The sequence below is a fragment of the Coccinella septempunctata genome, chromosome 1 (genome assembly GCF_907165205.1).
Source record: "Coccinella septempunctata chromosome 1, icCocSept1.1, whole genome shotgun sequence".
In the NCBI taxonomy this organism is placed as follows: domain Eukaryota; kingdom Metazoa; phylum Arthropoda; class Insecta; order Coleoptera; family Coccinellidae; genus Coccinella; species Coccinella septempunctata.
In genome coordinates, this window is record NC_058189.1 from 66,596,567 (window position 1) to 66,609,932 (window position 13,366).

General features: G+C 37.2%; 1 protein-coding gene across 1 annotated transcript in view; it reads right to left on the minus strand.

Moving 5' to 3' along the window:
* Positions 1 to 3,410, minus strand: part of LOC123320088 (homeobox protein caupolican) — a 59,155-nt gene extending 55,745 nt beyond the window's left edge. Inside the window, exon 1 of the mRNA XM_044907261.1 lies at positions 2,808 to 3,410. Coding sequence (XP_044763196.1) covers positions 2,808 to 2,846 — 39 coding nt within the window. The 5' untranslated portion in view covers positions 2,847 to 3,410. The remainder of the gene's footprint in view (positions 1 to 2,807) is intronic.
* Between the last annotated feature and the right edge of the window lie 9,956 nt (positions 3,411 to 13,366).

Sequence of the window (13,366 nt, forward strand, 5' to 3'; positions counted from 1 at the left end):
AAGGCAAGACAAGAAGTTTGTTTTGAAGTCGAGAATTTTTGTCTTGTCAACGCCTAGCTATGTAGTTCTATAGTACTATAGTAAGTAATAGAGTAATAGGGCATTTGTTGATGGAATCTTGAAAAAATTGTAACGAAAATATTTTCTTTTGAGAGTTGACATTTAAAAGAATTGTTTCCTATTTCATTTATAATTGTTTATAATTGATTCAATATGCTTTGGAAAATTTCAGATCCCCTTTTTTTCTACGACTAGGTCCTGACTAGGTCCTCTTATAACATGAGAAAGTTGTGATTATCTGTGCATTTCCACAGATGGATCATTTAGGCAGAAATACTTTTCACGAGCTAATTATATTATAGATTATTGATATGCCCCCGGATTAGTGTCTCTTTTATTATTATTTTGTCAATGAATAACATACGTTCAGAAATGTTTTTTTCAATTATAGTATGGAGTTTAGAAGTTTGACATTCTATAACTATAAAAGATTTTATTGTTATCTTTTAAATTTCTAAAAGTATCCACTAAACATTTCCGATTGTGCTAGCATCTACTAAGATGTTTTAGAAAATGTTTGGAAGTATCTAACGCCTACCCAAGGGTTGATTTCAGTGTGGTGTCTACAAATGTTCTCTTTGAACATAATGGTGACTGTTTAAAATACTCCCAACTTTGGTGACAACATTCATGAAATCGGAATTGTAATAATAAAAAAGACAAAAATGAAAAACAAAGAATCTTTTGTAAATATTGATAGCAGAACATTTTTGTGAGTGAATTGGAAAGAAATAGAGAGAGGAATATGCACAGGAAAATTCAAGCAAGTTGATAATTCCGATTTTGAATTTCCCAGATGCAGTTTTTGATTGACTATTCGGTTATGAAGAAAACTAAAGCTAAGAATTTTTCAAAGATGCTTAACACACATAGATTCATACTGGTGATCATTAGGTCTGATAGATAATTTCTGTAGAATATTAAAATACAATGACGTTATTTATGGCACTTTAAAGCCTGATGAAGAAAAATTGTATTAATAACTACCTACTATATTCTCAGAATGGCCAAACCAAGAATTATTATAAATTTGATCGAAACGTAGGTAAGTGATCAATCTTTCCAGGAGAGAAAGAATTTAGCCTCCCAAAGTTTTCCGTAATTTTTGTCTTCACTCTGAGAAATGGAAAGTTAACCGAAAAATTCGTCAACTAAAGAATTCTATGACTCGTGTTCTTACACATGATAGTTTTTGATGTATTTTTCGGTATTCTCTCTGACTTTAAAGACACTCAAAATCAGTACGTATACTCCATTCACTTTTATTTTAGCAGTCGGTTAGCCATGGAAATTTGACACATTTCACTCTGTATAGTACGAAAATGTGGGGTTGTGACGCTTGTCAAAACATTTTTGGGTTATAAATCAACGCTATGTTGCCCGTTCTATACGTAAAAGTTTCTGTTATTACGTATTTTATCACAATGTCGAATCTCTTTGGAAAATATGTGACGAACATAATTGAAGTTTATACGAACTGATTGAAGGGATACCAAATCAAGTTATTTGCATGGAAAATTCAAGAGATCAGTATAATATCATAATATGCACTAGCTTGAGGAGAGTTAATGTTCGTTATCCTCTTTGGCTAAAATTTGAATACGTTACATCAGTTGTAGATTTCAAAAATATCAACCCGAAGATGAAATGCATATGTTGCAGTGGTTGGGAATGGGTATCTCCCGAAGGAATTAACAGATTATTACAAAACTGTTAAATTCTTCAACAAAAATCATCTTGCATCAATATAAGGAGTTGAAAGGAGTTACAGGAAGTTTCAATCAATATGAACTTCAACTTTGAAAAAAATTTCACTTGAATAAACAATTAGCAGGACAACTGGCGCGTATTTGTCTTGATGCATTGATATAATAATAATAATAAGGTATTTATTGGTACCTTAAGACATTTACAATGTATAGGACAAGTCAAATGAAAAATAGAAAAATCAATTTTCGGGAACTTATTCTACGATGACATTCATCGAAAATTCTGTAGTAAACTTTCCGCATTAATTCACTCAAACATAAAATTCTCGAATGCCACCACTTTTTTGGGTCTTCCAATAGAAGGAAATTCTTTGTCATCCTCTTCATTCACGATCTTTCTGATTGTGGAAATATTCAGCAGAAATATAAGTCGTTTAGATTCGCAGATGAAACATTATATAAATTCTCTTACATTGAATATGTTCGCTACCGTCTGACGTATTGTAGATTTTAGAATATCAGGGTATAACTATTTGAATGAGCGGACCTGAATTTTAAATAGCACTTCCTGAAACCCTGTCTCTTTTCTCAATCACTTTCGGCATTTTCGTAATATTAATTGATATAAGTTGTGGCAACGGCGTTATGACATTAACGACGTTTCATGAGTGCTAACCTTACTCCGTTCTAGTTAGAAAAACTTGAGAAAATCATTTCATGGCCAACCGACTGCTAAAATAAATGTGAATGCAGTGTATATACGAATATTATCACAGGTACTTGATTGGTGATATTGGCAGATGATTTTTGTACTAGAATTATAGGTGAAATTCGATTTAAATTGATTTCTGAGGGCAATTGCGTTTTTATCGTCCTTTTGGCATTATCCCAAAGAAAAGTATTAGATATTTAAAGAAGGATAATGAAAGCAAACGATCCTGCCTCTGCAGGACCTTAGTGTGAGCGCTGAAGCAGCAGCCAGCGCTGCGCAATAACCCCCTGATCCTTAATTATAGAGCACACAGAACTTGCCCGTACCTGAGTGTTAGGCGAAGCTCGGAAGCCAAACTGGGACATGGTTGTCCCACACGGGACGCACTCAGCTCTCAGATGCCCTCCAGTGGACGACGACGCATCGCACAGAAGACACTATAATCACAATAATCACAGTCACAGACGCGTAACGTGCGAGTTCACAGCACGTAACCGCGGCAGCACAACAACAAAGTTAACAAGTCCGAAAATCGGCAGAAGTGTAAAATGTCGTTCACAAGCAGGTGATAATTGCATCGGCGTCGGTCGTGTGCTTCTTTCTTTCTGTCGGTAGGATTTTTGCCAGTCGGCCCAGTGGGTGGAGCAGAGTGGGGTCGCGGGACCAGGGGAGGGGGACGATTTGCGGTCAGAACGATTCATGCGACGGGTCCTGTTTTTGCCACCGACTACAGAACGCGACTACTAACTGATGTCACGGAATTCTTTTAACGGCGACAAATTGTCGCGCGATCACGACACACAAGCGCAGTAGTATTCGCGGTGGCGATTCCGGTGGAAAAAAGTGCCCGCTGACGGTGGTGGCGGGGCGAGTGTCGGGTCTGGCTTTCCTCGGGGGACCGTGCTAGCCGATATAACGTTCTCTTTACCGCTCTCTTTCTGAGATACATTTTTGCAGCCTCCCCTCCGCTGTTCCACCACTAAAAATCGCGCCCTACTTCTTTTTCCGCTCCCCTCCCGCGACGCTTTTTTCCCCTCTGCGGGCCGGGCGAGGAGCGCTCTCTTCTATCCGTCCCGGTTACGCCCCGCCCCGCCTACACGTCTCGCCCAATCCAGATCGTATGATGGATCGCCGCGTGTAGTTGAGCGCTGACATCGGCCGCTCATCGTGTCTAACCGATGCTCGTGTTCTCACCTCGCTCTACATCTCTGCTCTTTTGCTCGTGCTTGTCATTTTTCCGTCCGTGTGTAATTCCCCTCGTTCTTATGATCCTCCCCCCCTCTCCGTGGCGGATCTTGATCGCTGCCGTCTTCCGTCGACTTCTACCTGACTATAAGAGGAGCATATTTGGTCGAACCCCTTCTATTCGATTGCTTATCGCGTTATGGACTCGTGCGTTGCCACAGATGGCTCTTTGTCATTATTGATTGTTCATTAACTCCTTGTTTGACCATCACACCAATGGGCATTTACATTTCAATCGATCATGTAAAGAATATACAAACATAAAGTGGATTATCGTACATGTAATAATGTATTCGTAAAGGGAAATAAAAAACGATTGGGTTCTACTTGTCTGAAATTGCAAGAGTAAACAAGACTGCTTTAGAGCGACAAAATAGTAGAGAAATGAACGAAATGAGAGGTCTGCAGGTTTAAAAAGGAAACTCTGTTACTAAAACCTTAAAATAAAGGTTTAATATCGGATGGGCCTTCCTATAGCTCTATTCGGCATTGTTATATTGATTAGGTTATCGATGAAAGTTTGAGGAATGTTTTGCCGGATGTCCGTCAAAGCATTGGGGACTGTCGGCTGTTGTAATGTCTGCGGTGGGTCAGGTAAGCGGTGTAATGGGGAATTCTCCTCAATTGGGGTTATCACAGTATATGCACGTTTGAACTTAATAATTATGAGTTTCGTTCAGGAATTTTTCAAATGCAACGCGGAAACTGATCGAAATCATTCTTCAAATATGAGGTTTTGAAATTTAAATCGCTTAGTTTCTAGTTTACGATTTGGCAACAGCGCCTTCTGGAAAAAAAAACAATGCCTTGTTTATAAAATAACAGCTGTTGATGTACAGCCATCATAAGGCGTGTACTCACTGGCGAGCCTCAACAGCAACCGGCCAGAAAAATCCCATAAAATTTTACGACCCACCTCGTTCGTCGCTGACTTCATAGACACCCATCTTTATCTATCTCATCAAAATAGTGTATTTGTTGTCCTTTATTATCAACGCATGTTTCAGTCGATGTTGCCAACTTGTGCAATAGAAATGAAACGCTTTAAATTTTAAATACCCATTTTCATTTTTCATTTTAAAGTACTTGAAATAGTTTGTCACATTTTGAAATAACCTTTTCAACCGTTTCCGAAAAAAAAATATTTTAAGCACTGAAAAATAAAAATGGATATTAAGAATTAAAAGCGTTTCGTTTCTATTGCACAAGTTGGCAACATCGACTGAAATATGCGTTGATAATAAAGGACAACAAATACACTATCTTGATGAAATAGAAAAAGATTGCTGTCTATGAAGTCTGCGACGAACGAGGAAGTTCGTAAAATTTTATGGCCGGTTGCTGTTGAGGCTTGCCAGTGAGTACGCGCCTTATGGCTACAAAACAACAGCTGTTATTTCACACACAAGCCATTGTTCTTTTCATTTTCTAGTAGACGCTGTTGCCAAATCGTGGACTAGAAACAAAGCGGTTCAAATTTAAAAACCTCATATTTGAAGAATGATTTTGAATAGTTTCCGCGGTGCATTTGAGAAATTCATGAATGAAACTCATAATTATTCAGCTCAAACTTGAATATGCTGTGATAACCCAAATTGAGGAGAATTCCACATTCTAGCAACTTCTTGTTGAGTTAAACTTTCGTTTGGATTGCTTCAGTCGAAAAGCTTCCAGAAGCATGTTAAACTCGCGACTATTACACAATTGATACTACACAATACCAGATCAGTTGCAGTAGCCCATTATCGAACCAAATACGAACCACAAAAATATCATAAACCTTCAAGAAATCAGTAATTTTTCTAACAAAACTAGGTGTCCTAAGGACCATATTTTGTATGTATGATGTATGTTCTTTAATAGCACTTCTAGCAGAAATCACTGACGATACTAAATCAAAGTTGCGATCATAGAAATGCTTGCTTATTTCGAAATGGGAACTCATCAGTCCAATAAAATTCTATAAAAAGAGGAATTTCTTGTTCTTTTCCTTGAATGAACATCATGGAGTTTGGATGATGGCATACTATAATAAAAATAGGACAACAGAAGTAGTATAGGCTTCTACATATGAAACGTAGGATGATGAAGGAACTGTGCACTTTTTCATCGTACTGATGGGGGCCAAAAGCCCGAAACACGTGTCAACGGTTAATATTTTTCAGAGGATTATTTCTTCTATCTTCTACATTTCGCAACCTCCGATCCATTAGTAGGCGCCAAATAGAAGTATAATATTTAAAAGCTACGCCTTTTCCTATTTCCAAAAAATTGAAAGAAATTAGCAATTCAAACAAATTGGTCATGGAAAATCAGAAAATCTTCTCGGATTGAAGCTTAAATCCAAATGCTTATAACAAACCTTTGAAGAACGACCTATACCTATGAATCCATCAAACAGTGCTTACAACCTTCCCCTCTCCCCACCTCTAGCCCCCTAAAAACCGATCTACCCCTCAACTCCTTCCAGATTCTCGGCTGAATCGTAAATGTACCTATACACATCATCAGCCGAATAGGCTTTTTATCTCGCATTTAGACGTATCAATATAGGCGTGAGTGTATTGCCTCGCGTCATTCTCTATTAAGCATTTAGTTTAACGCGGATGGCACGACGGTGGGGGGGGATTGTAGGAGTGTTTGAAGCATGGAAGTGGGAATGAGTCGACTCATCCACTTTGCCCCCTTCCATCGTCAATCAACGCTTCCCCTCCACGCGGTTTCGGGAGTCAGACACTGTTTTGATGTTTATTAACTGGCGTTTGTAGGGGAGGCGAATCGGGGAGGGGAAATTGGAAGGATTTAATTATTTTAAGATGTGACAATGCTCCTCTACGTTCGATCTATTCATCCAGGAAGTCTCTGGCTTCGCAGGATCTGGCACGCGTTGTTGCATATAATGAGTAAATTTATGTTGACTAATTCTGTTCCGTTCAACCATTTTTTTAATAGACATAGCAGGCTGGACGACTCTAGCAAATTCATGTTTTGATCATACATATTTGTTTACTGGGTGGTCCAACAAAAACTTAACGCGATTTTCCGACTTTAAAATGAAAAAAGGAAATTCTACTATAAATAGGCACAGAAGTAATTTCCTGTTATGTTCAATAAACGATAACAGTAACTCAATTCCTGTAGGATGAACAGTTCCTGTTACAATGGAAATCAATTTTTGCAGATACAGGAATTCATTCTTTTACAAAGTACAGGAATTAATTCTTGTAAATTCAAACGTACCAACTGAACTGAATCCACAGTATTATTCGTTTTATACAACAAAATATTCCTGTTATGTTTAAGCAATGAAAGCTCAGACTACACTGGAATATGTAGTAATGCTTAATAATGTAAAACTTCTTTTATGACAGTTTGTTCTTTTGAATTTGAAAGGAAATAATTGTTATATGAACCAGGACTTTCCTCTACCATTCAACCTACTTTCTGTTTAATTCTCTGGAATTTGTTGTTATTTTATACAACACATTATATTGAATGTAGCATATTTTTCATGGGTAATGAAAAATACTCAATCGGGCAAAAATAAAAATAAGATATTTTTTATAAAATATTTATTACTACTATACCTATGTAAATCTTATCTATACATATAAAGTTATCTCGGGGCATGTGTGGAGTGGTGCAGGGTGGAGTTGAAAGAAATATAAGTGTTTCAAAATGAGTAAAAAAGGAAGGTTTGTAGAAAAATTGATCGACAGTTACATAATTGGTAATTTTGTTGAACTAATTTCCCGCGATTATTATGAATGGCTGATGGCTGTAAATGGTATTTCAAACCTTTCATTTTTTCTCGACGATCACTGACAGTATCTTGAATTTCGGTAGTGGACTTGATGTGAGTTATGAAGCTCTCAGCTGCCTGTATCCTAGATGGCCTCTATGACGTAACTTTTCTTCCCCTTCTGCTTGTGGCTCAAATTCACAGGGCCGGATTAAGACCACTTGACGCCCGGGGCACAAGATATTTTTTCGCCCCCCCCATATTACAATAATGATCATTTAATGAAAAAGGAACCTCTAGAGATATTTTCATAATGAAGTTCTTTCATGCCAGCAAAAATTATGAAGAACATATGATACAGGTAGTTGGAAAAAAAGGTTTATATGAACTAGGTATCGCTGAGTCAAAAATTAAGAGTAAACCAATGTTAAGAATGCATTAGACAGTTCAATATTCGCAAAAAAATCCTGCAAAATTTAAATTTTTTCATGCAGCCGTTTTTTTGTGTTTCACGAGACTGAATGATTCTTGAAGAGCATGTAGTGTCATTTGACCTATACATTGGTTAAAATTTCATTTTTATGGACGATAATGCCAGACCTCATCGTGCGCGCATCGTTCAGGAGTACCTTGAAGAGGTTGAAGTCTCTCGAATGGAATGGCCAGCAAGAAGTACAGATCTCAATCCGATTGAGCAGGTTTGGGACAACCTCAATAGAAGGCTGAGAAGTTCAGAAAATCATCCAGCTATTCTTAATGACTTAGCAATTCATCTCGGAGAAATCTGGGAAGGATTAGATCAGAACATTTTAAGATCACTCATTTTGAGTATAAACCGTCGTTGCCGAGCTGTAATTAACGCAAGCAAGGGGTGGAAATACCAAGTATTAAATCACTTATCAGCATTTCAGTATTTTGAAAATTGTTCATTTCTCTTCTTTCACATAAGATTCGGTGAAATCCTGAATTTTTATTCCATGTGTCTTGTTTCGTTCAAAACTTTCCCGAGAGAACATAAAAAATAATTTATAAATTCAATGTAGAGTTAACTTTCATTAAAATTGAAATTTTCAGAATGTGCGTTAATTTTTTTGCGCAGTGTATTATTTGGAATCGGTTTTCTCGATTTCAGTGATTTCCGTATTTAGTGACAATGAATTCGCCCCCAATACTGAATTCGCCCTGGGCAATTGCCCTTTTTGCCCTGAGGTTAATCCGGCCTTGCAAATTCAGCAATAATGTTCATTTGCTCTTTGCTAGCTAGAAAAAAGAATGAAAGATGGTGATCATCTAAAGCCATTCAAGACCATAAAAGCTCAATAAAACTAGTCTAATATTCTATACTCACATTCTGTCATACAGTACCTAGTTATTGGCTTCGTTCTTCATCACTTTTGACGACCTATTAATGCAAACAAGGATTTGTATTCGAAAAATCGATTTTTGAAATGCTCGATCTCCGAGTATCCAAGTTTTGAAATCATCCTAGAACAGCCATCAGCACTAAAATTATTTCACAGGCGAAACGATCTCAAGTAACCAGAGTCCCAAACGCATTCCTTGTACTAAGGCAAAAGCAGAAAGCTTCGTTATTCCTTCTTTAAACTCAACAGTTCCTATAATGATCACATTTCAGTCTAGCTGCATCAACAAAATATTATTTCCCTATAACAGGAATCCATTATAGAGAACACCAAAGTTTTGGTTCCTGCAAACCCTACATTTCTTCCTGTTCACACGACTACTCCATCCAGTTTAACAGGAATCGAAATGTTAGGTCGACAGTATGTTTCCAGTTTCTCTAACATAAGTGTAGCGCAAAAGCAGAACGCTTTTTTATTACAATGATCACATTTCCGTCTAGCTATATCAACAAAATATTGTTTCCCTATAACATGAATTCTCTATAGAGAATACCAAAGTTTTGGTTCCTGCAAACCCTTCATTTCTTCCTGTTCACACAACATACTCCAGTTTGACAGGAATCGAAATGTTAGGTCGACAGTATGTTCCAGTTTCTCTAACAAAAATGTAGCGCAAAAGCAGAATGATTTGTTTTATTACAACAGTTCCTGTAATGATCACATTTCAGTCTAGCTGCATCAACAAAATATTGTTTCCCTACAACAGGAATGCATTATAGAGAATACCAAAGTTTTGTTTTCTGCAAACCCTTCATTTCTTCCACTTCACACAACATACTCCAGTTTGACAGGAATCGAAATGTTAGGTCAGCAGTATGTTTCCAGTTTCTGTTAAAAAAGTAGTTTTTATGTAACAGGATTTCAATTTACAGGCAATTCCAGTATACAATTTTTTTCAGTGTTCCTTCTTCGTTGGACATTATGGTCCTTCGAGCTGAAATATTTTATGTTGAAGGGCATCTCGCACTGCAAAAATTGATCCTTTCCTCGAAAAAAAAGGAAATCCAGGGAGTCTTCTCCAAGTTACCAGAAAAAAAACAAAGCAAGACAAATATAGGAAAATAAAATTGAGTTCTATATATCAGATTGACCTAAAATTCACAACCCAATTCGGAAAAGATCCGGAAACTGCATCATAACCCTTACATTGTTTCGGAAAAAACATCCCCTAAAAAAATTAACACAAATACAAGACTATGGTGCCTTAGAATTAGGATTTCCGATTCAAATCAAGTCGAAGGGAAGATGTAAATCTCAGGGTAGTAACTTAGAAAAACGTCCCCTCTTTCATTCGAGAAGAATTATTCCCCTCATAACTCTTATCCGAGCCCTAATGATTTGTTGCCGTTAATGAACGAGATAAAATTCAAACAAGCGCCGTTGATCATCTCGGACCCGTGGACAAGCAACGAAACCCATAAAACTGTTAATCCTTCTTTATAACCCAATCAAAAGATAACAACAACCTCCACTCCTCAAATCATACGAACGTGAGCCGCGGACAAAAAACGACCACCCGTCCCAAACCGTTATTAATGGTCATACCGACGCGGTCGCACCACCAATGTAGCCAGATACGGTACCCCTCGATAATTTCCGAAGGTGTACAATCCGGGCCAATCGGGATGCTGACTTCGAGATGGGCTGGACCGTTTTCTCATTAGAATGCACCGGGTGGTACCGCCCCTTTGTGATTACACGTCACCCGTGAGTGATTACCTGGATTCTCATCGCCGGAAGTACCCAGATATCTCGGGGGACCAGATAATCCGGTTTGCGAGAGATGCTGTGGAGATTCGAGGAGTCTAGGTGGTTGTCTAGCTCTGAATTCTACGGGTTCGCCTTGTCTAGCTTTCTAGTGGTGTTATGCTCGGTTTCTTTATAAGAATTGATCCATCGATGATCTCGAGGAATTTCAAGAAAGAACTGGTGATCTGGTTTTTCTGTAAGGTATTCCTGTAGCCATGAAGAGATTATGACTTTTCTACTCAGCCTCAACTAAATGCGGACTGTAAATAATTTGTGGTTGAAGGGGATTTATAATTTATTTGCAGATTATTAGGAAAAATATTGTAGTTTATTAGAAAATTTCTTTTTTTTTTTTCATATTTCAATGAATTATAGGTAATTCCAACATCTATCGAACAGAATTCACCAAGGTGGCTTATAACAGAAGGTAGAACCGGTCACAATACTGAGTCTCACCAAAAATCACCTAGATAAAACTTGAAATACATCCACCTTATGATCTTACCTAAATCATTTGTGATCTAAATTATCGCCGGGAGCAACAATAAACACTCCATCTCGTGTGAAATTTTGACAGGAACATCATTCGTATTGGTGTTGTTGAAAAGCTACGCTTTGCAGAGGTGAATATCTTATTACATCATCAGACCGAATGGTTGGTTATCACAAATAACCATACATACAGGATTTTTGATCCTTCAGCAGAGGGCAGTTTATTGTAATAAAATATTCAACTCTGAAAAACGTATTTTTTCGAATACACCCAAACGAATGTTGTTCCGGTTGAAATTTCACATTGCTCATCCGAATCGATGGTCATCATAAATATCATCATTCAAAATAAGGTGATCTGGTATAATTAAATGTTTCATTACCTAAATCTTTTGATGAAGAGCATATCAATTTTGGACATCAGACAAAAATGAAGTTAACGAAAAGAACATATCTAATGTTTTACGCGACTTCAGTCTGAAATTCATATTTTGTGAAATATAGGGCAGGATTGGATATGAGACAGGAAAGGAGAGAAATTTATTCCAAGAATTTATAACTGCGCTACGAATAAAGGGCGGTACTATGTTTAAAAGTACTGGTGAGCATTGAATAGGTGAAGATCTAATAGTTCCAGTAATAATTCTCATAGAAAGATTAATCTGTGCATCAATTTTTGCACATGGGAACTATTAACCCAAAGGGAGCAACAATATTCAGCAGCCGAAAATACCAAAACTAGGGTTTTCCTTCGAAGAGGAGTTGTATGAGCACCCTATGAACTACCAGCTAGTTTATGCAGGATATCATTCTTAGTTTTCAACTTCAGACGCAAATTTTCCAAATATGCTTCGAAATTCAGCGAGGAATCCAGCTTAACTCTTAGATATTTTGGATTGAAGTTATGTTCCAAAAAAGAATTACTGAAAACTACGCTCATTTTTTTATATTTTTGATGATTATTCAAATGGAAACACGAAACCACGGTTTTATTTGAGTTAGAACGCACACGCCACTCAAGAAAGTAATTCCCAAAATTTCTAAATCTGTAATATCCTGTATCCTGTATCTGTGTATTTGCAGACCAGTACTTGGTTCTCTTGCTGCTATCTTCTACTTCGTTTTCCAGTGATTTTTTGTGTTTCATTTTAAATAATTCTTGGTCAATTTTTCTCTTTCTCCTTCAGGTTTTCTCTCAACCTGGTTCTTGGTCTCTTGATTCTTCGTTTTCAGCATATTTTACACTTTCTCTTATACCACAGTTTTCATGGCTTTCCATTCTTTCGTAGGCTCTTTTTGCCAATTCTGTTATGTGTTCCTTTATTGTTGTGGTTCCTGTCATCTCTCTGATCTCTTTGTTTCTTGTGTACCAATCTGCGTCTAGGGCTTCTCTAAGTGTCTTGTTCTGTATTGTTTCCAATTTTTTAAGTTGATTCGTATTCATTATTAAAATTTCAATTCCGTATAATATCATGGTTGGTCGAATGATTGCTTTGCAAAGTCTTACTTTCAGTTCTGGGTCCAGTTCGCTCTTTCGGTTTATAAGGGGATAGAGATATCCTTTGATACTTCTCGCTTTTTTTGCTGTTTGCTCTATGTGTTTCTTCATATTTTTATCCTTTGTAAATCTGTAGATAGATTATTCTCTTTACATCTAAAATCAGAATGACGGAATGCGAGGGCAATATCATCATAGATTTTTCAGAAGAAGTAGTACACGGATATCACACAGATATAAATAAAGAAGAGGTACTAAAACTGATCCTTGTGGAAGACCGTTATTCAAAGTTTTGAAAGTACTACAAAAACACGAAACTCTCTATCTGACAGCATCTTTCCACACTATAAAGTTTGAAAATCAAACCATCCTTCCATATACTGTGTCATCATCTGCAGATAAATCCACAAATGCTGTTTCTGTTTTAAGTTTATCGTGTATCGTTTAGTTTACCCTTGTATCATTCATTCCTCTGATGTCTTGTATTTTTTTCGCCACTTTCGGTCAACACTCCACAATCAGTCTATGATTCTACTCTTCAACAACGATTTTCACAGCAATACCGATGCAGACTCCTCATCTGACCTCCCACAACTCCATCCCAATCCCATCTTCCCAAATTAACACACTCCAGCCTAATTGATTGCATCTCGGTGCTTGACACAATTTCCATCTCAGCATATACATTAATTAATATAAGTCTGCATAAAACTAAAGCTGTGATTGATGTACTGA